Source organism: Symphalangus syndactylus, chromosome 10 (genome assembly GCF_028878055.3).
Source record: "Symphalangus syndactylus isolate Jambi chromosome 10, NHGRI_mSymSyn1-v2.1_pri, whole genome shotgun sequence".
In the NCBI taxonomy this organism is placed as follows: Eukaryota; Metazoa; Chordata; class Mammalia; order Primates; family Hylobatidae; genus Symphalangus; species Symphalangus syndactylus.
Genome location: NC_072432.2, coordinates 123,877,457 through 123,904,407, shown reverse-complemented (window position 1 = coordinate 123,904,407; position 26,951 = coordinate 123,877,457). Strand labels below are relative to the sequence as shown.

General features: G+C 37.9%; 1 protein-coding gene across 4 annotated transcripts in view; it reads left to right on the top strand.

Annotated features, from left to right (window-relative positions):
- TEX15 (testis expressed 15, meiosis and synapsis associated) overlaps window positions 1-26,951 on the top strand; it is an 83,969-nt gene that overhangs the window by 11,845 nt on the left and 45,173 nt on the right. For 2 of the 4 annotated variants that reach the window (XM_063610891.1, XM_063610890.1), the window contains exons 2-3: window positions 8,928-9,025; window positions 9,389-9,533. In XM_063610891.1, the coding sequence (XP_063466961.1) occupies window positions 9,398-9,533 (136 nt within the window). In that variant the 5' untranslated portion in view covers window positions 8,928-9,025; window positions 9,389-9,397. Of the gene's footprint in view, window positions 1-6,166; window positions 6,287-8,927; window positions 9,026-9,388; window positions 9,534-26,951 lie in introns of those variants that run through there. The other 2 variants (XM_063610889.1, XM_055295904.2) reach the window with 2 other exon arrangements.

Below are 26,951 nucleotides of genomic sequence, written 5' to 3'. Positions count from 1 at the left end.
TTAGAGATGTGTAATGCATTCTAGTGTATGAGGCTTTCTTTTGATACTGCATATCTTTCTGAGGAAGTGGTCAATATAGGCACTGATTCTAAGAAACACACAGGTTCTGCTTGTCTAAATCTTTAAACCTAAGTAAAACAAATATCAACAGAATGGGGGCATTCTTTTGGGGAGTTATGTTGACTTTTTTTTTTTTTAATCGTGTGGTTCTGATAGTGAGCTGAGGTAACTGCTGGAATTACTGTGTAGTTGCTATAAGCCTTTGTCTCTGGATCACACTAATGCCCTCTAAGGAAGTGGACTGAATAGATGGTTCATCTTCTCCAACAGAATATGGTAATCTCTTTCTAAAAGACTCTGAGATTTGGCAGTGGCAAAGTAAACAAGATGAGTGAAAATACATGAAAAATGGCCTATGTCCTAATAACCATTTTAAATTAAAAGCGTGATAAAACTACTGCCATGCATTCTTTGCTCTTTTGCTTCTAGTTTTCTATTCATTTAATATAAAGAGAATGGAGATAACCCAGAAACACTTTTTTTAAATAACTTCTACCTCATATGTAAAAGATTGAGGGGAAGTTTAAAAAAACTTTATGGGTCATCATTGTCCTGCATTTAGGCATTCCAGATATTCCACTCTTCTCCCAAGTTCCAAGGTACCAATAGTCAAACTTCACATTAAAAGATTTGAGAAAAAATGAAAGATAGAACTTCACAAGTCACTGTGATGATATTGAACTTTCTTTAAATGTATGTGTTTGGCCGGGCATGGTGGCTCACACCTGTAATCTCAGCACTTTGAGAGGCCAAGGTGGGTGGATCACAAGGTCAGGAGATCGAGATCATCCTGGCCAACATGGTGAAACCCTGTCTCTACTAAAATACAAAAAATTAGCCAGGTGTGGTGGCAGACGCCTGTAGTCCCAGCTACTTGGGAGGCTGAGGCAGGGGAATTGCTTGAACCTGAGAGGCAGAGGTTACAGTGAGCCGAGATCGCATCACTGCACTCCAGCCTGGGGACACAGTGAGACTCTGTCTCAAAAAAAAAAAAAAAAAAGTATGTGTTTGAAAAGTGTTGACATGTAAACCCTTGAATAACCTATACATTTATGCAATGGAATGTCACATAATGGCTTCATAGGTGTTGAGTCTGAACTGCATTAAAAAAAAAAAAAAGATCTAATGCTTAACCAGATACTCATGCCTTAATTGGCAGGGAAAAGTCAGCAACATTCTTTAAGTCCAATAAGAGGATTATTAATAGATGGATTTTACTGATCGCCTCTTAGGGGCATCCTCTGACCCTTCAACAAAGCTTGGTTTCAAACTTCTAGTCCATGGAAAGCAATGTATTATTTAACTTTACCCCTTCAGTACCCCTATCACCAATTCAACAGACACTTGTTAACAGGTTTTTTTGTTTGTTTGTTTGTTTGTTTGTTTGTTTGTTTTTTGAGACTGAGTCTCGCTTTGTCGCCCAGGCTAGAGTGCAGTGGTGCGATCTCGGCTCACTGTTGACAGTCATTTTGTGCAAGGTTGACATCTAAGTCATTATACTACATATTTTTTTTGGTATGGGCATTTTCCATCTTACCATACAGGTGATGCTCTTTTGATTATGCTCTTGCTGACTGCAGATCAGTTCAAACTAACCTATAGGAGATCTTCTAAAAATCCTCTGTCTTGGCGCATTCAGGCTGCTGTAACAAAATACCATAAACTGGGTAACTTATAGATAACAGAAATTTCTTTGTCACAGTTCTGGAGGCTGGGGAATCCAAGATCAAGGTGCTGGCAGATTTGGTAGCTGGTGAGGGACTGCTTCCTCGTCCACAGACAGCTGTCTTTTCGCTGCATGTTCACATGGTGGAAGCAACAAGAGAGGTCTTTACAGTCTATTTTGTAAGGGTACCTTCATGAAGGCACCACCTTTAATACCTAATCAGCTTCTAAAGGCCCCACCTCCCAATGCCTTCACATTAGGCTTTTTCTTTATGTTTTTTTTTCTAACAGTTTGATAGTTTTAACTCTTATCTTTAATCTTTGACCCATTTACAGTTAATTTTTGCACATGGTTTAAAGTAAGAATCCAATTTCATTCTTTTGCACATGGATATCGTTTTCCTGGCACTATTTGTTGCAGACTGTCCTTTCTCCCACTGAATGGTCTTGGCACCCTTGTGGAACATCATTTCACCATATATGTGAAGGTTTATATTGGAACTCTTTTTCCTATTTTATTGGTCTTAGATATCTGTCTTTATGCCTGTTCCAAGCTTTAAGGAATATGAGTTACGGAAATAGTGAATGAATTAATAATACATATCAATCATACAGGAAGCAGGGTATTATAAACAAACGATAGCACACACACAAAAATAGGAGAATCGGAGTTGAGACTTAAGATGTTGGAATTATCAAATATGGGTGTTTTTTAGAGACAGAATTTTTTTTCTTGCTACATTGCTATGTTGCCCAGGCTGGAGTACAGTTATAGCTCACTACAGCTTTGAACTCATAGGCTCAAGCAATTCTCCCACCACAGCCTGCCACGTAGCAGGGAGTACAGGTGTAAACCATCACACCCAGTTTAAATACAGTATATTTTTAAAGAAATGAGAAAGGCTTTAAAATGTGAGAAGCAGATTTTTTTAAAGAACCAAATATAACCCTTATTAATGAAAATTGTAATAATTATAGTTAAAAACTCAATGGACTAGAAGCAGATTAGACCTAGCTGAAGAGAGTCAGTGAACCAGATGTTAGATATGAAGAAACATGATATGATTTTTAGATATGAAGAAGGGTTAAGAAACATGAAGAATAAAGATAGAAATTTGAACATAGGTAAATAGAAGTTCTATACTAAGGAGATAGAATGATGTCACAACAATATTTAAAGATAAAGTTTCTGAGAATTTCACATAATTGTTGAAAGATAACAAAAGTTAGATATAAGAAGTTCATCAAATACCTAGCCTAGAACATAATGATGAAAATGCAGGACATAAGAGACAAAGAAGATACTAAAAGCTGCTGGAGGAAAAGATTGCCCATAAGTGAATGACAATTAAATTGGGGGTGATAACATCTTCAGAATGTTGAGAGAAAGTAGCAGTCATTCTAGAATTTTGTACCCAGGAAAATTAAGCCTGATGGCAGCATGTCTACTAAAGAATAGAATTTATCATATTAAATTGTAAAAGATTTAAAACATTCGCTTTAAAATCAAGGGCAAGATCAAGATACCAGCCATTATCAGTTATATTCAACATTGTACTAGGTACAAGAAATAAATAGCATAAGAATCAGATGGGAAGAAACAAAACCGTAAGTCATTATACTGTCCATTATTCATAGAGGATATGGTGGTTGACGAAGCTAAATTATTACAATTAATAAGAGCTTAGCAAGGTTACTGGGTAGCCAATATATAGCAATTGGTTTCAGGGAGTCATTTGCCTAGTGATTGAGTGCATTCACTCTGGTGCCACACTGCCTAGCTTTGAATTCCAGATTCTGCCCTTCCTAGCTTTGTGTCCTTGGACATATTATTTAACTTCCCTGCACTTTTATTTTCTAATTTAAAATAAGGGCATCTCATAGGGATATTGTGAAGATTAAATGGATCGGTATATATCTAAAGCATTTAGAAAAGTGGTACCTGGTAAGTGTTATATACATGTTAGCCATTTTTATTATCAGTATCAACATCATTTTTTTTTTTTTTTTTTTTTTTTGAGACGGAGTCTCGCTCTTTCACCCAGGCTGGAGTGCAGTGGTGCGATCTCAGCTCACTGCAGGCTCCGCCCCCCAGGGTTCACGCCATTCTCCTGCCTCAGCCTCCCACGTAGCTGGGACTACAGGCGCCCGCCACCTCGCCCGGCTAATTTTTCGTATTTTTAATAGAGACGGGGTTTCAACGTGTTAGCCAGGATGGTCTCGATCTCCTGACCTTGTGATCCGCCCACCTCGGCCTCCCAAAGTGCTGGGATTACAGGCGTGAGCCACCGCGCCCGGCTACAACATCATTTTAAACATAGTAGTGAATAAAATAACTTTTAAAGATATCATATATAGTAACGTAAAAATTATAAAGAACCTTAGAATAAATACTTTAAAAGAAGTGTAAAAACCCTCAGGGAAAAAAATTATACAACTATTGAAAGACATTAATGAACTGAATACCATGTTCACAGATAGGAAAACTAATATAACAATATAACTTATCTTAAGATTGATCACTGGGTTAAGTTCCAGGTAAAACCTAACAAGATTTATTATTAGATAGGCCTAATTTAAAATGTGTATAAAAGTGCAAAGAGGCTGTGGAAGAACAAGATTTGTTTTTTTTTCTTTTGGTTTTGCTCAAGCATGTATCAAGATTTGTTACAATATGGTGTTGATGCATGAATACAGAAAGACACCAGTGAAACAGAGCACAGAGCCCAGAATTCATGCATATGTGGAAAATGGGTTTATGTCAGAGATGGCATTACAGAAAAGTAGGAATAAGGTTGTTTTAAAAAATGCCAGCAGTTTGATATTCACATGGAAAACTCGAACCTTTATTTTTTTACCATAGACAAAAAATGAATTTGAGGCAAAGTAAAGACTTAAAGGTAAAAGGCAAAACTATGAAAGTTTTAGAAGAAAATATATGGGATATCTTTATGATCTTGGGGAGAAGAATTTCTTAAAGTTGGTCAAAAGCAAAAATGAAAGCACAAAATATAAAGAAAAATATTCATAGTTGGGACTAAAATTAAACATACCTATTTTAGAAAATGGAAATACAACTTTTAAAAGTGGGGGGAATTACTTTCAATAAATATAATTAGCAAAAAGATAGTATCTCATATAAAGATTTCTTGCAAATACATAGAATAAAACTGATAGAAAATCGGGTAAAAAACTTGAATGGGTATTTCACAGATGTGGAAAACATGACCAATAAATATACTCAGTACATGATCATTCTCAAAAATTGGGGGCTGGATTCAGTGGCTTATGCCTACAGGCACTTTGGGAGGCTGAGGCGGGCAGATCACTTGAGGTCAGGAAGCTGAGACCAGCCTGGCCAACATGGTGAAACCTCCCTCGTCTCTACAAAAATTAGCCAGGCGTGGTGGCACGTGCCTGTAGTCCCAGCTACTTGGGAGGCTGAGCCAGGAGAATCGCTTGAACCCAGGAGGCAGAGGTTGCAGTGCACTGAGATCACGCCACTTCACTCCAGCCTAGGCAACAAAGCAAGACACTGTCAAAAAAAAAAAGGGGGAGGGCAGGGAGAAAATGCAAACTAACCACAGTCAGTTATCATTTGCTCCCGTCAGGTTGGCAGAAAGTAAAAACTACCAACATCAAGTGTTGATGAGAATATGGAGAAACTGGAACTCTCATACACTCTTGGTGATGATGTGTGATAAAAGATTCAGAAATAGCCAAGCACGGTTGGCATGTGCCTGTAATCCTAGCTACTTAGCCATTGGGGAGGCTGAGGCATGAGGATCAAAAATCTGTGTGCAGTTAGCCAGCATCTTACCATGACGGTTCTCTCATTCACCCCACACAGTGCAATGAGGACAAACCAGAATTCTCCAAGGCATTTATTGATCGCTTGAGCTCAGGAGTTTGAGACCAGCCTGGGCAACACTAGTGAGACCTAGTCTCAAAGGAAAAAAAAAGATTCAGAAATGAGACTATATAAAAATTAGTTTTTCTTCCTCATGTAGAAACAAAATTAAAAGACAAAAATATTAAAATACATATGACAGACAAAACTAATTTATTTGTATATGGAGTCCTTATAAATCATTAACTAGAATACTATCTTCTCTGTGGAAAAAAATGGACAAAAAGGTAAGAACAAGTGATTCACCGAAAAAATAAAATAGCTCAGTGTCACTGATAATGAATTAAATGCAAACTAAAACCACAGTTCTATTTTTATTTACCAAGTTTTCAAAGGTTAAGTTTGATGAAATATTAAAAAATAAAAATGTAAAGAATATTTTCTTTTAAGCAAAAATTATTAAATAATAAAGGCTAGATACAGACAGGTAAGTTACTAAGAGACCAAGAAAATCGGGATTATGAAGTCATAGAAGTCTGGCAAGCTGTGTTATTTGAAGAACAGAGTGGTCAAGAGTATTAAACAGAGAGAAGCCAAGTAAGTCGTGAACCACAAATGACTGATGTGGATGATCATTGATGACTTTGAAGATTGCTGTTTAGGTATAGTAATGGAGGTAGAAATCAAAGCAGATTGTGGAGGGAATAGGAGGTGAGCTAGACAATGGCAAATATTTGCATTTCTGAGATTAACTCAGCTGATTTCTGATGTATTATCATTTTTACTTTTGATTGAATTTCTACTGATTTAATTTCCTCATAATAATAACAGGATTATTCATTGTTTTTATTTCTTCTTGAATCAATTGTGGTGCTTTTTTCCTAAGAATTATTTTGTCTAATATTTAAATGTATTGGCTTAAAGTTGTTCATAACATACATTCTCTGAAAACCTATATAATTAGATGTTTAAATTGTTAGCAAACTCTTGTTTTTGGTTCCTTTGTTCTTTAGTTATTATTTTGAATATCTGTTAAAGTATATGGTATATACTTTATATACCATATGTAGTCTGAAGTACATGATATATGCATTGCCGTGTACATTAACTATTCCCGAATGTTTTAGAATTGATTTCTTTCTCTATCAAGAATAGCCCAGGACTCCAGAAGACACCCTCAGCATGAATCCTCAGAATTCAAACTTCCTGATTTTACTTTTATATATATATGTATATAAATAATATGTAAATATATATAATCATTGTAGGACTATTTCATATGATATAATTTGTAATATGTAACATATAAATCTAAAGGTTATAGGTCTGTGATACATGAGCAAAAAGAAATATATATCAAAGATCTAATATCCCACCCAAAAAAAACCCAAACAAAAAAAATATGAAGTTATCACTTTAACATGGCTGAAGTTTGGGCTGAAGTTAAAGAGACGTTATTCCTACTTAAAAGGTAATAACTGAAAAATTGCTGAGCGCAACTTAATGAGGGATATTGAATACCATTGTGTCCTGATTATTCGTCTTTCATTAGTTGTAAACTTAGCTTTTTGTGCAAAGTATTATTCTAAGTAAGCACTGAGGAACAGAAGTGAACCTTATAAATCTTTCCTTTATTAGTAAATTATGCTAGAGAAACCCTGTAGCTGAAATCATCGAGCTTTCTTGAATATGTAATTTTTTTTTCTTTGAGCCGGAGTCTCACACTGTCGCCCAGGCTGGAGTGCAATGGTGCGATCTCTGCTCGCAGCAACCTCCGTCTCCCGGGTTCAAGTGATTCTTCTGCCTCAGCCTCCCGATTAGCTGGGATTACAGGCACACACCACCACACCCGGCTAATTTTTTGTATTTTTAGTACAGACGGAGTTTCACTATATTGGCCAAACTGGTCTCAAACTCCTGACTTCGTGATCCACCCACCTCGGCCTCCCAAACTGAATATGTAATTTAACTGTAGTTAAAGACAGTATTGAGGATTGTGCTTTGGGGATTGTCCCAGCACTTGGCTGTTCAAGTAAAGTATATTCAACTGACTATTCTTTACCTTTATATGCAGTTGTTACAGATCACGACTAATCGAAGAGATTTTTATTGCATAAGGCATTCTAAACTATTTTCCATTCTTCCCCTTACTAAACTGCGAAGTGAACATGGCAGCCTTGACAAGTATCTCTAGAGCTGGTGCATGTTAGGAGTATTCTTGTTAGAAAGCAGTACCCCACTATTGTCTGTCATTGTGGCTGAATGGAAGAAGGGCTGGCTTTCTTCTTTTTTTTTCTGGAGGTCTTTTTCATTCCCTGATCCATGTTTGATTGGGTGATTGTAAGATCACCTTTCATAAAGAACAGGAGGGGATTAAGAGGGACATCCTTGTGAACCTTCTTAGAACCTTATCCTTTGTGATCCTTCTGTAGAATTTTGGCATCTTTTAATTTGGATTGTGATGTGATGTTCGAACTAAGCAGTTGATAGGTGTCGGGGGGCCATCAACCATGTTACGAAATGGTATGAAAAATACCTGCTTATATATATTTCCCTGTGTGTATACTCCATAGCTTTCTTTTGAAATCCAGCTTGAGTTCTACTTAAAGAGGTTAAGAACCAATATTTGGCAGGGGATGGAGGTTGCAGGGGAGTTTGGGGAAAGAAAGGAGAGGGAAAATGGAAGGGGAGGAATATTTTTGATACTTCTGGTATAGCAGTATTTGATGTTGTCTTAAGCATTTATAGAATGATACTATGGAACAGTAGTCAATAAGCAATTGACTTGATTGATTGGCTGTTGTTGACCATCAGCTGTAGGAATAGTCAGCAATAGTTGGTTTACAACTTTTTGAAGTTTCTTCTAAAGCCAGAGATCTTGATATAAAGAGAGTATCATTTTAGTCACAGAAATGTATAGGAAAAAAATGCTTTTTAAAAATGGAGTATTTGGGCTGGGCATGGTGGCTCATGCCTGTAATCCCAGCACTTTGGGAGTCTGAGGCAGGAGGATCACTTGAGCCCAGGAGTTCAAAACCAGCCTGGGCAACACAGAGAGACCCTGTCTCAAAAGAAAGAAAGAAAAAAAATGGGGTATTTGGTAAGAATTTTACCAAATGTGTATAAAAATTGTTATGGCTGTAAGTTTTTGAGCTTTTCAGGAGCAGGGAGACTTTTGGTTACCTAATAGCAGTTACATGAATTACAAGGAAAAAATGCGTTAGAAACAAAAATTCATATGTATATATATATATATATATATGTGAAATATATATGTGAAATGTATATATAAGTGAAATATATGTATATGTGAAATATATATATTGAGATAGAGTCTTGCTCTGTCATCCAGGCTGGAGTGCAGCGGAGTGATCTCAGCTCACTGGAACCCCCACCTCCCGGGTTCAAGCTGTTCTCGTGCCTCAGCCTCCCAAGTAGCTGGAATTACAGGTATGTGCCACACACCCAGCTAATTTTTTTGTATTTTTAGTAGAGACGGAGTTTCACCATGTTGGCCAGGCTGGTCTCAAACTCCTAGCCTCAAGTGATCTGCCCACCTCAGCCTCTCAAAGTGCTGGGATTACAGGCGTGAGTCACCATGCCCAGCTGATATTTTTCATATTATCTAAAAACCAAAGTTGTAAACTCATTTTCTTCTTTGGGTAACTGGCAAATTGAGATGGAAACTTTCTGACAGTTGACTAAGAACATTTTGCTATTTACTTTTGTTGAAGAACTTTTAAATGATGGTACTGCCATTGCCTTTTATGTATTTATTGACCTTTTTGCTTAATAACCGTGGGTTGATTTTAGGCCAACAAAATGGAAATGAAAGAAACTGCTAAACAGAATACACTGTGGCAAATGAGCTCAACTAGCAAACCCGTGTTGAATACTCGTGAAGTCAATCCTTTGAAGAAATTCACCATTCCTAAGATCAGGAAGACAGCTGAGAAAGGTAATATTTCTGTGGTTGGGAATTTTTTTAGTAATTATTACTGTATTTCTCTGATTCTTAGTTTATGTTCAATTTTTATTTTGACTCTATATAAAATTAGGTTAATTCAGGTCTCTAATTCCCTAAACATACATGTACTTATGTTTCCACGCAAAATAGAATAGACGCATGTTCTGCATCCTTCCCACTAAGTACACCTAAAATCCCTGGACATTTTTATAAAACAAATATGAGAAGACTTTCGAAACTGGAGAGAAGACAGACCAACTAGGGAATTTGAGACTCAGGGAATTACATAGCAGTAAGTTCCCTCAATTTTCTTTTTGTTTTCTCCATATCTCAAACTAGATGCCCCCAACACGGAAATGCCAGCTGGCACAGACCTCCCCCAAAAGCCCCAAGAAAAACCTCTTCTTTCTTGCCAGTGGACTAAGAAAAGGGCAGCCTAGAAAGTTGGAAACCTGTTTGACGTTTAATATACCCCTCCCGTTTCCCACTGGGGTGATGGCAAAGGAGATTGAGTGGGGATCCTGGACTCTGACCCCCTACCCAGCAGGAACAAGGTACCCCTTTCCTTCCCCATGGTGCCAGTGGTGATCCAAGTAGGATCATACAGCAATAATGCATTCCCTTCCCTGCCTTCATCCTGCTCCTGCAATGTCAGTTGATATCTGCCCCTGCTTTGTGGTGATGAGTTGTCCTTTCCACTAGGGTTAGAGTCAGTGAACAAAGTGGAGATCCTGGACCTCCACCACATCCAGCAGTAACAAGGCCTCCTTCTGCAGTGTTGGTGGAGGATGAGTGGGGACCATGGCCTTCCAGCCCTTTGCAGTGGTAACAGGATACTCCCCAGGGTGTAAATGGAGGCCCTGTGGAAAGCCAGAACTTCACCTCTGCATAGTAGTAAAGAGTCAGTGCTCCCCTTTCCCTGCCAGCCATTGTTCCTGCCGGCACAGTTTTAGTAAAGTCTTGCTGAAGTGAAAGATTAAATATAATCTAGAGTCCATGAAAATGCCCCAGTTGACCAGGATACAATAAAAATCGCTCATCTTAACACACACCAAGAAAATCTCAACTTGAATGAGAAAAGATACTCAATAGATGCCAACATCAAGATTGACACAGGTGTTGGAACTATAATTAACTGAGAGACTTTTAAAGCAGCTACCATGAAGATACTTGGACAAGCAGTTACAGACACTTTGGAAACAAATGAAAAGCTAGAAAATCTCATCAAAGAAATGAAATATGTAATAACCGAATAGAAGACTTAGAACTAAAAATTTAATTAAAATAAAAACTCAGGCAAAAACTAATAGAACTGCAAGGAGAGATAGAGAAATCCACTATTATAGTTGGAAATACCCCGTTATCAGAAATGGGCATATCCAACAGACAGAAAATCACTAAGGACATAGTTGAACTCAGCAACACCATCAACCAACTTGATATAATAGACATCTGTAGACTATTCCATTCAACAGTAGCACGTTAGACATTCTTCTCAAGCACACACAAGACTCACCAAGATAGACCATACCTTGGCCATAATACACATGTTAAGAGACTTGAAATAGTAGAAATCATACAGTCACCTCTCAGACCATGTATTAATCCATTTTCATGCTGCTGATAAAGACATACTCGAGACTGGGCAATTTACAAAAGAAAGAGGTTTATAATGGACTTACACTTCCACGTGGCTGGAGAAGCCTCACAATCATGGCAGAAGGCAAGGAGAAGCAAGTCACATCTTACCTGGATGGCAGCAGGCAAAGAGAGAGAGCTTGTGCAGAGAAACTCCTGTTTTTAAAACCATCAAATCTCATGAGACCCATTCACTATCACGAGAATAGCACGGGAAAGACCTGCCCACATAATTCAGTCATCTCCCACCAGATCCCTCCCACAACACATGGGAATTATGGGAGCTACAAGATGAGATTTGGTTGGGGACACAGAGCCAAACCATATCAGACCACAATGGAATTAATTAAGATGATCAAGTAGGGGGCCCACACTAGATATAAGTAACCCAAAGATAGCTGGAAAATACCCAAATTCTTTGAGATTAAACAGCACACTTCTAAATAATAAAAGCATCAAAGAAGAAATCTCCAGAGAAATGTTAAAATACCTTGAACTAAATGAAAAGGAAAACAAAATTTGTAGGATAAAGCAAAAGCAGTACTCAGGAATAAATTTATAGCATTGAATGCATATATTAGAAAACAAATATCTAAAATCAGTAATTTAAGTTTACACCTTAGGAAACTAGAAAAAAGAGGACAAATTAAATCCAAAATAAGCAGAAGAACAGAAATAATAAAAATTAGAGCAGAAATGAATGAAATTAAAAACAGAAAATTAATAGAAAAAAAATCAACAAAATGAAAATCTGGATCTTTGAAAAGATCAGTAAAGTTGATAAGCCTCTAGCCAGGATAACTAAGAAAAAAAAGGGAGCACAAACTACTGATATCAGAAATCAAAAGAGAGGACATCACCACAAATACTATGGGCATTAAAAGGATAAGGGATACTATGAACAACTCTAGGCCCATAAATTTGGTGACCTAGATGAAATGTACCAATTCTTTGAAAGACACTATCTGCAAAAAGTCACACAAGAAGAAATATATGATCTGAATAGGCCTAAATCTATCTATTAAACAAATGGAATCAATAACTAATAACCTTCCAATACAGCACCAGGACCAGATAGGTTCACTGGTGAGTGCTAGTAGACATTTAAGGAAGAAGTTACACCAATTCTCTACAATCTCTTTCAGAAGATACAAGTAGAAGGAATACTTTCTGACTCATGCTTTTAGAGGAGCATTATTTTAATACCAAAACAAGTGAAAGAACTTCGAAGAAAACTGCAGAGCCAAGAAAAGCTCAACATCACTGATCGTTAGAGAAATGCAAATCAAAACCACGATGACATACCATCTCACGCCAGTCAGAATGGAAGTTATTGAAAAGTCAAGAAACAATAGATACTGGTGAGGCTGTGGATAAATAGGAATGTTTTTACACCGTTGGGCATTGTGGCTCATGCCCTGAGGCTAGGAGTTTGAGACCAGCCTGTGCAACATAGCAAGCCCCTGTCTCTAGAAAAAAATTTAAAAATCAGCCTGTGTGGTGCACACCTGTAGTCCTAGCTGCTTGGGAAACTGAGGTGGGAGGAATGCTTGATCCCAAGGGTCAAGCAAGAATGTAAATGTAAATTAGTTCAACCATTGTAGAAGACAGTGTGGCAATTCCTCAAGGATCTAGAACCAGGAATACCATTTAACCCAGCAATCCCATTACTAGGTATATACCCAAAGGAATATAAATCATTCACCATAAAAACACATGCACACATGTTTATTGAAGCAATATTTACAGTAACAGAGACATGGAACCAACCCAAATGCCCATCAGTGATATAGACTGGATAAAGAAAATGTGGTATATATACATCATGGAATATGTGGCCATAAAAAGGAATGAGATCATGTCCTTTGCAGAGACATGGATGAAGCTGGAAGCCATCATCCTCTGCAAATACAGGAACAGAAAACCAAACACCACATGTTCTCACTTATACGTGGAGTTGAACAATGAGAACACATGGACACAGGGAGGGAAACAACACACACTGGGGTCTGTTGGAGGGTGGGGGTCAAAGGAAGGGAACCTAGATGACATAGGTCAATAGGTGCAGCAAACCACCATGGCACACATATATCTATGTAACAAACCTGCATATTCTGCACATGTACCCCAGAACTTAAAGTAAAATAAAAAAAATTTTTAAAAAGAAAATACTGAGAAGGAATAGCCAGGAATCATTATCTCCTGGATATTCAGCTGTGGTCTCTGAATCCATAGGATGAGAATTGGTTAAATTTAAAGAGCTGCCTACACTTACCGTCTAAATTCAACATTATTTGGGAAGCCAAAGCAGGAGGATGGCTTAAGCCCAGAAGTTCAAGGCTGCAGTGAGCTATGATCACAGCACTGCACTCCACTCTGGATGACAGAGTGAGACCCTGTCTCTAAAAAAAAAAAATGGAGAAGGAAAAATAAAATTGACATTAAAAAAAAAAAAAAACTACAGGGCCAGTCATGGTGGCTCATACCTATAATCCCAGCACTTTGGAAGGCCAAGGTGGGAGATTTGTTTGAGCCCAGGAGTTTGACACCAGTTTGGCAACATGAAAAAGCCCCATCTGAACTCAAACAAATTTACAAGAAAAAAACAAACAACCCCATCAAAAAGTGGGCAAAGGACATGAACAGACACTTCTCAAAAGAAGACATTTGTGCAGCCAAAAAACACATGAAGAAATGCTCATCATCACTGGCCATCAGAGAAATGCAAATCAAAACCACAGTGAGATACCATCTCACACCAGTTAGAATGGCCATCATTAAAAAATCAGGAAACAACAGGTGCTGGAGAGGATGTGGAGAAATAGGAACACTTTTACACTGTTGGTGGGACTGTAAACTAGTTCAACCATTGTGGAAGTCAGTGTGGCGATTCCTCAGGGATCTAGAACTAGAAATACCATTTGACCCAGCCATCCCATTACTGGGTATATACCCAAAGGACTATAAATCATGCTGCTATAAAGACACATGCACACGTATGTTTATTGCAGCACTATTCACAATAGCAAAGAGTTGGAACCAACCCAAATGTCCAACAACAATAGACTGGATTAAGAAAATGTGGCACATATACATCATGGAATACTATGCAGCCATAAAAAATGATGAGTTCGTGTCCTTTGTAGGGACATGGATGAAACTGGAAAACATCATTCTCAGTAAACTATCGCAAGGACAAAAAACCAAACACCGCATGTTCTCACTCATAGGTGGGAATTGAACAATGAGAACTCATGGACACAGGAAGGGGAACATCACACTCTAGGGACTGTTGTGGGGTTGGGGGAGTGGGGAGGGACAGCATTAGGAGACACACCTAATGCTAAATGACGAGTTAATGGGTGCAGGAAATCAACATGGCACATGGATACATATGTAACAAACCTGCACATTGTGCACATGTACCCTAAAACCCTAAAGTATAATTAAAAAAAAAAAAAAAACTACAAAAAATACAAGAATTATCCAGGCATGGTGACATGTGCCTGTGGTGCCAGCTACTCAGGAGGCTGAGGTGAGAGGATCACTTGAGCCTGGGAGGTCAAGTCTGTAGTGAGCCATGATCATGCCACTGTGCCACTTCACTCCAACGTGGGCAACAGAGCGAGACCTTGTCTGGAAAAAAAAATAAAAACCACAGACAATATCACTCATGAAGATAGATGCAGAATTTTTCGGCCAAGTATCAGCAAATCAAATTCAATAATGTATAAAAAGAATTTTATAGCCGGGCATATGCCTGTAATCCAGCACTTTGGGAGGCTAAAGTGGGAGGATCACTTGAGGCTAGTAGTTTGAGACCAGCCTGTGCAACATAGCCAAGGCCCTGTCTGTCAAAAAAAATTTTTACATCAGCCTGGTGTGGCGCACACCTGTAGTCCTAGCTTCTTGGGAAGCTGAGGTGGGAGGATTGCTTGATCCCTGAAGATCGAGGCTGCAATAAGCCATAGTCACACTTCTGCACTGCAGCCTGGGCAAGACTCTGTCTTTATTTCATACCAGGACCAACTGGAATATATCCTAGGTATGTAAGGCTGGTCCAACATTTGAAAGTCAATTAATGTAATCCATTATCTAAAGAGGAAAAATCATATGATCACATCAATAGATGCAAAAAAAAAAAAAAAAGCATTTGACAAAATCTAACACCCATTCATGTTAAAAAGCTTTCAGTAAGCTAGGAATAAAGAGGAATTTCCTCAACTTGATTTTTTAAAAATCTACAAAAAGCCTTCAGCTAACTTAACAGTGAAAAATTTAAAGCTTTCACACTAAGATCAAGGCAAGGATGTCTGTCACCACTGCTTCTGAACATTGTACTGGAAGTAGTAGCTAATGCAATAAGGCAAGAAAAGGAAATAAGGAAATAAAAGGTATACATATTGGGAGAGAAAAAAGAAAACTGTTCTCACAGATGACATGATCATATCTATAGAAAAATCAAAAGATCCACAAAAAACTCTCCTGGAGCTCATAAGCGATTATGGGGAAAATTACAGGATAAAGGTTAATATATGATATTGCTTTTTTATATACCAGCAGTGAACAAGTAGAATTTGAAATTTAAAACATACCATTGATATTAGTGCCAAAAAAATGAAATACCTGGGTTTAAATCTAACTAAATACATACAAAGTCTATATGAGGAAAACTACAAAACTCTGGTGAAAAAACAACCCAATAGAGAGATTTCACATTTATGAATAAGAAAAGTCAGTATTATCAAGATACCAGTTTTTCCCAACTTGATTTACAGATTCGTTGTCACCTGAATCAAAATCTCAGCAAGTTATTTTGTGCATACCAACAAACTGATTCTAAAGTTTATATGGCACACAGTTTCAGATACGGAAGGAATAAATTTTAAGGTCTCTTGCACAACAGATTGACTATATAATTAATAATTGTGTATTTCAGAATTGCTAAGAGAGTACATTTCAAATATTTTCACCACAGAAAATAAGTATTCAAGGCAATGGATGTGTTAGCTTGATTTAATCATTCTGTGTTGTATGCATATAATGTCACATTGTACCTCTTGAATATATACAATTACAATTTTTCAATTTACAATAAAAGTTAAGAAAAAGTTTATATGGAGAAGCAAAAGATTAAGAATAGCCAACTCAATATTGAAAGAGAACAGTCAGAGGACTGACACTACTTCAAGACATACTATAAAGCTACAGTAATTAAGGCAGGGTGGTGTTGGCAAAAAAAAAAAAAAAAAAAAAAAAAAAAAAAAAAAAACAGACAAATCAAGCAATGGAACAAAATAGAGAGCCCAGAAATAGAGCCATGTAAATATAAACTGATCTTTGACGAAGAAGAGGCAGGAAAATAGAACAAAGTCTTTTCAACAAATATTGCTGAAGCAACTGGACACCCACATGCAGAAAAGGGAATCTAGACACAGACCTTAACATCCTGCACAAAAATTAATTCAAAATATACCTCAGACCTAAATGTAAAACACAAAACTATAAAAATTACAGAAGATAACATGTGAGAAAATCTAGATGATGTTGGGTTTGGCAGTGACTTTAGTTGCAGTACCAAAGGTGTAGTTTGTGAAAGAAAGGATTGAATAGCCAGACTTTATTCTCTTGACATTGTCTTTTGCAGAACAGAAATGTTTAATTGTAATAAAGAGAAAATATTTCCAAAACACATATCAGATAAGGGATCGTTATCTGAAATACATACAAAAATTCTTAAACTCAACAATAAAAAAAACAAGTCAATTTAAAAATGAGCCTGCCGGCTGAGGCAGGAGAATGGCGTGAATCCAGGAGGCAGAGCTTGCAGTGAGCCGAGATGGCGCCACTGCACTCCAGCCTGGGTGACAGAGCAAGACTCTGTCTCCAAAAAAAAAGAAAAGAGCCTGCCGGGCACAGTCACTCATGCCTATAATCCCAGCACTTTGAGAGGCTGAGGCAGGTGAATCACCTGAGGTCAGGAGTTCCAGACCAGCCTGGCTGACATGGAGAAACCCTGTCTCTACTAAAAATACGAAAATTAGCCGGGCATGGTGGTGGGCGCTTGTAATTGCAGCCGCTCGGGAGGCTGAGGCAGGAGAATCACTTGAACCCAGGAGGCGGAGGTTGCAGTGAGCCAAGATCGCACCACTGCACTCCAGCCTCACCACAAGAGCGAAACCCTATCTCAAAAAAAAATCAAGAAATTAATAAACATGAGCCAAAGACTTTAGCATACACTTCACCAAAGAAGATACACAGATGGCAAATAAGCATATGACAAGATGTTTCACATCTTATGTCTTCAGGAAAATTCAAATTAGAATAGTGAAGTACCTGTACACACCTATTAGAATGGCCCAAATCCAGAACACTGATGACATTAAATACAGGTGAGGGAATGGGGCAGCAGAAACTCCGATCCATTGCTGGTAGGAATGCAAAATAGTATAGCTACTTTGGAAGACAGTACGGTGGTTTATTACAAAATTGAACATACTCTTACCATATGTTCCAGCAGTTACACTTCTTGGTATTTACATAGATAGGTTAAAAGCCTATGTTCACATAGAAACCTGCACACAGGTGTTTATAGCAGCTTTACTCATAATAGTTAACACTTGGAAGCAACCAAGATATCCTAATGTAGATGAACAGATAAAGTGGTATATCCAGACAATAGAATATTATTTAGCTCTAAAAAAGAAATGAGCTATCAAGTCATGAAGAGAAATGGAAGAATCTTAAAAGCACATGTCGCCTTTTTAGATTGGCTGATTGAATGCAGCCTATCTAAAAAATTTACATACCATATGTTTTCCATTCTGGAAAAGGCAGACAGTAGAAAGATCAGTGGTTGTTAGGGTTTGGGACAGGGAAGAGGGATGAAAAGGCAGAGCATAGAGGACTTTTAGGGCATTGAAACTACGAGCCTGGGCAGTGTAGTGAAACCCCATCTCTGCACAAATTAGCCAGGCATGGTGGTGCACACACCTGGTGGCATAATCCTAGCTACTTGGGAGGCTGAGATGGGAGGATCACTTGAGTCCAGGAGGTCGAGGCTGCAGTAAGCCGAGATCGCACCACTGCACTCCAGCCTGGGCGACAGAATAAGATCATCTCAAAAAACAAAACAAAGGAAACTACTCTGTATGATATTACCATACTCTGGATGACACTATGGATATTTGCATTGTACATTTTTTAAACCCGTAGAATGTACAACACCAAAAGTGAACCCTAATGTAAACTATTGACTCTTAGTGAAAATGATGTATCAATGTAGATTCATCAGTTGTAAAGAAAAAAAATGTACCACTTTGGGAGAAGATGTTGATTGATAATGGAAGAGGCTGTGCATGTCAGAGGACATAGGGTGTATGAGAAATCTTTGTACCTTCCTCTCAAATTTTGCTGTGAACCTAAAACTATTCTAAAAATGTCTGTGAAGTCTGGGTGTAGGGGGCTCACGCCTGTAATCCTGGCACTTTGGGAGACCGAGGCGGGCAGATTGCTTGAGGTCGAGACCAGTCTGGCCAACATGGTGAAACTCCGTCTCTACTAAAAACACACAAAAAAATAGCTGGGCGTGGTGACTATTCAGGAGGCTGAGGCAGGGGAATTGCTTGAACCAGGGAGGTGGAGGTTGCAGTGAGCCAAAATTGCACCACTGCACTCCAGCCTGGGTGACAGAGCAAGGCTCTGTCTCAAAAAAAAAAAAAAAAAAAAAAGTCTGTGAAGAAAAAAAAAAATACTCGGTGGGTTCAAGAGAAGAATGGAGATACTCTTCTCTTTCTATTCTTCTAAGAATAGAAATTACTCAGCCTGAACAACACAGAGAAAATAGAAAAATGAACAGAACCTGAGAGACTTGTGGAACAATAGCAAAAGATCTAACATCTTTGTCCTAGTGCCAGAAGGAGAGGAGAAAGAGTGTGGGGCTGAAAAAGTATTCTAAGAAATATTGGCTAGAAATTTCCCAAACTTGGCAAAAGGCATAAACCTGTACATTCAAGAAGCTGAAAAACCCCAAACATAAAACCCCCCAAAAATTCATGCCAATGCACATCATAATAAAACTTTAAAAGCTAAGAACAGAGAAAAAATCTTGAAAGCAACTAGAAAGAAACCACATTATTTACAGGGGAAAAATTATTTGACAAACGATGCCTCATTAGAAATCATGGAGTCCAGAGAAAGTAACACCGCATTTTTCAAATGAAAGAAATAATTTTGAACCCAGAGTTCTGTACCCAGCAAAAATATCTTTCAGGTATGGAGGTAAAATAGATATTCTCAGATAAAGTAAAACTAAGAATTTTTCATCAGCACACATACCCTTAAAGAATAGCTAAAAGAAGTTCTCCAAACAGAAGCTAGTAAAGAAGGAAACTGGGAACATTAGGAATGAAGGAAGAAGTAAAAAAGGTTAAACATAATAGGTGAATATAACAGATCATCCTTCTCTTGAGTTTTCCTAGTTATGTTTGACAGTTGTAGCACAAATGACAAAAAAAAAATTCTTTGATGTGGTTCTCAGTGTATATAGAGGAGGTATTTCAGATAATTATAACGTGAAATGTTACTATTACAGGGAACTAGATGAATGGTATATGAGATCTCTGCATTATCTTTTACAAATGAATCTAAATATCTCAGAATTAAATTGTTTTAAACAGTATAGGTAGATCAAAATGGAATTTTAAAAATGTTCAGGCAACCCACAGGAAGGCAGGAAAAATGAAATAGAAAATCAAACAGAAGGAAAAACAGAAAATAAATAAATCATAGGCTTAAGCCCTAACATATCATTACTATATTGATCATGCATGATCTAAATATACCAATTGAAAGACACTTTGACAGAATGGATTAAAAAAACACAACCCAACTACTGTTGGCAAACTCATTTCAAATGTAGTGATATAAGTTGGTGGAATGTAGACAGACATATGAAAAGAGATAGGCCATACAAATAATAAAATAAGAGTGACTATATTAATGGTGGATAAGTAGACTTCAGAGAAAAGCAAATTTCCAAGAACAAAGAGGGATGTTACTTAATGATGAAAAGGTCAGTCCACCAAGTAGATACAGCAGTCTAAAATATGTATGTATCAGACATCAGACCTTCAGAATATATGAAGTGAAACTGTTAAAACTGAAAGGAGAAATGGACAAATTTAGAATTATAGTTGGAGACTTTGTACCCTCAATTGATAAAACTAAGCAGAAAATCAGGAAGAATATTGAAGAATCTAACACTATCAATCAACAGGATCTAATTGACATTTATAAATTATTGTACCTAACAGTAGCAGAATGACCTTTTAAGCACCTGTGGAACATGCATCAAAATAGACAACGTCTTGGGCCATGAGATACATATCAACGTATTTAGAGGAATTGAGGCCAGGCGTGGTGGCTCATGTCTGTAATCCCAGCACTTTGGGAGGCTGAGGCGGGCAGATCACGAGGTCAGGAGATTGAGACCATCCTGGCTAACACGGTGAAACCCTGTCTCTACTAAAAATATGAAAAATTAGCCGGGCATGGTGGTGGGCGCCTGTAGTCCCAGCTACTTGGGAGGCTAAGGCAGGAGAATGGTGTGAGCCCAGGAGGCGGAGCTTGTGGTGAGCCGAGATTGCGCCACTGCACTCCAGCCTCGGTGACAGAGCGAGACTCTGTCTCATAAGTAAATAAATAAATAAATAAATAAATAAATAAATAAATAAATAAATAGAAATCATACAGAATATGTTCTCTGACAACATGCAAACAGAAAAGTAAATCCTCCAAAGACACTTGGAAAGTAAGTAGGAGGCACGGGGCTTCCTTGAGGCTAGGAATTTGAGACCAGCCTGGGAAACATAGTGAGACCTTATCTCTGCAAAAAGTAAAGTAAATAATACATTTTGAAATAGTCATGGGATTTTAAAGGAAATAAATATATAACTAAAATGAAAAGGCAACATACCAAAATTTGAGGGACATGGGTAAAGCATTGCTAACAAGGAAGTTCATAGCACTAAATGTTTACATTAGAAAAGAGGGAGTGTTTCAGATCAATAATCTTAAGCTTTCAACCTTTAAGAAACCAGAAAAAGAAAGGCTGGGTGCGGTGGCTCACGCCTGTAATCCTAGCACTTTGGGAGGCCGAGGCAGGTGGATTGCCTGAGTTCAGGAGTTCAAGACCAGCCTGGGCAACACAGTGAAACCCCCGTCTCTACTAAAATACAAAAAATTAGCCAGGCATGGCGGCATGCACCTGTAATCCCAGCTACTCGGGAGGCTGAGACAGGAGAATCGCTTGAACCTGGGAGATGGAGGTTGCAGTGAGCCAAGATCGCGCCATTGCACTCCAGCCTGGGTGACAGAGCAAGACTCTGTCTCAAAAAAAAAAAACAAAAAAAAAACACTGTCAAGATGAAAGGATAATTAATGAAACTACAACAAAAAGATGGTTGTTTGGAAAGATCGATTAAATTGACAAACCTTTATCAAGTCTGACAAAGGAAAAAGAAGCCATAAATTACCACTATCAAGAATGAAATGGGTTATCACTACTGGCCCACAGGTTGTATCAAAAGTACAAACTGTTAAACACATGTAGTTCTAAATAGATCATTTAAATAGTCTTACAACAATTAAATTTAATTCATGGTTAGAAAGGAAATTTAAAAACCCAGATGGTTTCACTGGAGAATTCTAAAGATTTAAAGAACAGAAACTCTATACAATCTCTTCCAGAAAATAGAAATTGAGAGAATAATAATATGAGATTAATATTACCATGGTTCCAAGAGGAGACCAATATAATATGGAAAACACCCCACAGACCAGTATCCATGATAATTGATGCAGATATCCTAAACAAAATATTAGCAAATGGAGTTCAATATTTAAAATGAATTATTGCACACAACTGAGAGGTGAATGTTCTCTTCCACCACTCTTATTCAACATAATACTGGAAGTTGTACCCAGCGCAAAAAGCCAAGGAGAGGAATTAGCAGGTATTCAGATTGGGAAAGAAGAAATAAAATTATCTCTGTTTGAAGAGAACATGATGGTCTGCATGGAAAATCCTAAGGAATCTTAAAAAAAAAAAAAAAGAAAGGAAAACTTGGAACTAGTAATAGTTCAGCAAGGTCACTGGATACAATGAAAACAGAAAAAAACAATTGTTCATTTGACTCATAAACGACCCAGGGGTTAGGGGTACTGATCCCGCCCCTGCCCCCTCCCCACTCCCCAAAACACACAGCTGAAAAATCTGCGTATAACTCACTCCCCCAGAACTTAACTTTTAATACAAATAGCCTACTGTTGACCTAAAGCCTTACTGATAATATGAACAGTTGATTAACACATAATTTTATATATGTATTATATGCTACTATACTTTTAGTATAGTAAGGTAGAGAAAATGTTACTATGAAAATCATAAGGAAGAGAAAATATGTTTACTGTTCCTTAAATGAAAGTGGATCACCATAAAGGTCTTCATCTTCATCATCTTCACATTGAGTAGGCTAAGGAAGAGGAGGGGTTGGTCATGCAGTCTTAAGGAGTAGCAGAGGTGGAAGAAAATCCAAGTATAAGTTGTCCCACTGTTCAAACCCATATTGTTCATGAGTCAACTATACCTTTAAATACTAGCAAAGAACACATGGAAATAAACAATTTTTAAAATACCATTTAAAGTAACTTTGAGCAGCTGGGCATGGTGGCTCACACCTGTAATCCCAGCACTTTGGGAGGCTGAAGCAGGTGAATCACCTGAGGTCAGGAGTTGGAGACCAGCCTGGCCAACTTGGCGAAACCCCATCTCTACTAAAAACAGAAAAAAAATTAGCTAGGTGTGGTGGTGGGTGCCTATAATCCCAGCTACTTGGGAGGCTGAGGCATGAGAATCCCTTGAACCCAGGACGGGGAAGTTGCAATGAGCTGAGCTCACGCCACTGCATTCCAGCCTGGGTGACAGAGCAAGATTCCATCTCAAAGTAAAATAAAAGATAATAACTTTAAAATGAAATACTTAGGTACAAATATAACAAAATGTGTAAGGTTTCTATGCTATAAACTATAAAATACTGATTTTTTTTTTAAAAAAGAAATCTAAATAAATGGAGAGATGTAGTGTGTTCATGGATTAAAAGACTCAACATAATGACATCAGTTCACCACAAATTTATCTGAAGGTTTATTGCAGTTCCTATCAAAATCCCAGCAAGATGTTCATAGGTAGGCAAGCTTATTCTGACACTTACCTGGGAAGGCAAGGAAACTAGAATAGCTAAAACAATTTAGAAATAGAAGAAAGTATATGGAAATACTCTATCCACTGTTAAGCCTTAGCATATAGCTGTAGTAAGAAAGACAGTGTAACCACAGGAATAGACACACAGATCTGTGGAACAGAATAAAGATTCCGAAAATAGACCCGTGCAAATATGCTCAATTGATTTTCTTCCCATTGATTTTTAACAAAGGTGCATTCAGTGGAGGAAAAATAGTCTTCATGAAATGTTGCTAGAGCAATTGGACATCCAGAGGCCAAAAAAATGAACTTCACCATAACCTCATGCAAAAAATAATTCTGAATGAACCTTGGGCTTAAATGTAAAATGTGAAGCTATAAAACGTCTAGAAGAAAACATGAGAGAACATCTTCAGGATCTCAGCTTGGATAAGGAGTTCTTAGACATGATACCAAAAACACAAACTATAAAAGAAAGAAGAAATTCTCTTTCATGAAAATCAGAAACTTTTGCTCTGCGAAAGACTCTGTTAGGAAGGTGAAAAGATAAGCTAGGAATGGGGAAAAAAGCATTTGCAGATCGTTTATCTGAGCAAGGACTTATATCTAGAACATATAAAGCACTTTCAAAGTTCAATAGGTAAAAAAAAAAAAAAAGGCAATCCAGTTAGAAAACAAGAAAAAGACATGAATAGACTTTTCACCAGAGAGAATACACTGATGGCAAATGCGCTTATCGAAAGATGTTCAGCATCATAGCCATTAAGGAAATGCATATGAAAACCACAATGAGATGTAACTATATACTTGTTAGAATAGCTGAAAAAGAAAACAATAACAGGACCAAATGCTGGTGAGGATGGGAGACACCAGCTCACTCGTGTATTGCCATTAGGGAATGTAAGATAGCACAGCCACTCCAGAAAACAATTTGGCATCATCTTTAAAAACTAAACATGCAGCCATGCCCAGTGGCATGTGCTTGTAGTTCCAGCTACTCAGGAAGCCAAAGCAGGAGGATTGCTTGAGCCCAGGAGTTCAAGGCCATCCTGAGCAACATAGCAAGACCCAATCTTTAAAAAATAAGTAAGCACACAGGCCAGGCACAGTGACTCACGCCTGTATTCCCAACACTTTGGGAGGCCGAGGCAGGTGGATCACCTGAGGTTGGGAGATCAAGACCAGCCTGACCAACATGGAGAAACTGCATCTTGACTAAAAACAATACAAAAATTAGCCCGACGTGGTGGCGCATGCCTGTAATCCTAGCTAGTCGTGAGGCTGAGGCAGGAGAATCACTTGAACCCGGGAGGCGGAGGTTGTGGTGAGCCAAGATCGTGCCATTGCACTCCAGCCTGGGCAACAAGAGTGAAACTCTGTCTCAAAAAATAAAATAAATAAGCATGCAACTGCTATATGATCCAGCCATCCTCCCCTTGGGCATTTTTCCCTGGCAAACAAAAAATGATGTTCACACAAAAACCTATACATGAATGTACACAGCAGCTTAATTTGTAATAACCAGAAACTGACAACCACCCAAATTTCTAATGAGTAAATGGTTAAACAAACTATGGCACATTCATACCGTGGTATACTACTTAGCAATAAAAGGAAACAATCTACTCATACAACAACTTGGTTGAATCTCAGAGGCAGTATGCTAAGCAAAAAAAAAAAAAACAATCTTTACAGGTCTCATACTACAAAATTTCATTTACAAACATTCTAGAAATGACAAAAGTATGCATACGGAGAAGAGAGTAATAATTTTCAGGATTTAGGGACAGGGTAGGAGAATGGGGGTGTGGGAGAGTTTCAGTATGAAAAAATATATAAAGGAGTGGCAGAAGGGATGTCTCTGGTGATAGAGCAGTTCTGTATCTTTGGGTGATTGTTACACAAATCTACATGTGATAAAATTGCGTAGAACTATCATACAAGTGGATGTAAAACTGGTTGGTAAAGTCTTAATAAGGTCTGTGGCTTGTACCAACGTCATTTTCCTAGTTTTGATATTGGATTATAGTTACATGTTTCCACTGGAGGAAACTGGGTTAAAGGTACACAGGACCTCTGTGTACTGTTTTTGCAACTTCCTGTGAATCTAGATTCATTTCAAAATAAAAAGTTATACATCCACAAAATCATCATATGTTATAAAACTATCAAAATTTCTACATCATATGTTACGAAACTATCAAAATTTGTAATAATTATTACAAATACTAAAATGAAAATCATTTTGGGGGTCAATAATAGAATTAAAAATGGGAATGAGGAATGAGTTGTTACTGAAATCAGCTGGTTATAGTGTTTTATATTGTTTTTGTCATTATGTTAACTTCTGTTAAGCTAAATTTAAGGGGCGAATTGTTAATTAGGTTCATTTATATGGAGATTGCCTTAAACCGTCTGTATAGTCAATCTTCATTATTTGAGGATTCCATGTTTGTGAATTTCCTACTTGCTAAAATTCACAATCAACAGTCAGCAGTGCTTTTTTGTCTGAACTTGATACTCAGCAATGCTTTCACAGACATGCACGTAGGGGTCTAGAATTTGAGTCACCCAATGCATGCATTCTCATTTAAGGTCAAATGAGGCCATGCTCTGCCTTGTTGTTTCAGCTGTCATACTGCAATAAGTGTTCTTTTCCTAGTGATGGGGCTACGTTGTTGTATTAGTCCTGTTTTTTTTTAATAAAAGAGAGATTTAATTGACTCTCAGTTCCCCATGGCTGAGGAGGCCTTAGGAAACTTACAATCATGGCAGAAGAGGGGAAGCAAACATGTTCTTCTTCACATGGAGTCAGGAGAAAGAAGAGCTTAGCAAGGAGGGAAAGGCCCCTTATAAGACCATCAGATCTCATAAGAACTCACTATCTCAAGAGTACCATGGGAGTAACTGCCCCCATGATTCAGTTACCTCCCACTGGGTCCCTCCCATGACACATGAGATGATGGGAACTACAAGATGAGATCTGGGTAGGGACACAGCCAAACCATATCAATTGTTAACATTTTTGTTGGTGATTTCAGTACTTTAAATGGTCTCCAGGTGTAATGCTGAAGTGTGGTCTAGTGTTCCTAAGGTCAAGAAGGTTATGATATGCCTTACAGAGAAAACACATTTTAGGTAAGCTTCACTCAGGCCTGAGTTCAATGTTAATGTATTTCCAGGGAGAGGAGGAAGAAACTTGCCAATCTGTACATCAGGCCTCACCAAAAAGTGCTAAGGTAACATCTGTAGTGCATGATGAAACTCTGGGAAAGATAGAAAAGCAGCTAAATTTATAGATTCATGAGATTTTGTTATGGCTAATAAAAAAAACATAGTGGGCAGCATTGTTGTGAAGCTAAAAGCCAGAGGAACTCAGGTCACATTACCCAGAGTCAGGAAAATGTTAAACCCTTCTTGGCTAGTGCTATTTGACTCAAGCATTTCAAAAGGCAGTAGATGCAACATGAAAAATATTGAACTTGCAGGCAGATGGGTTCTGCAGATCA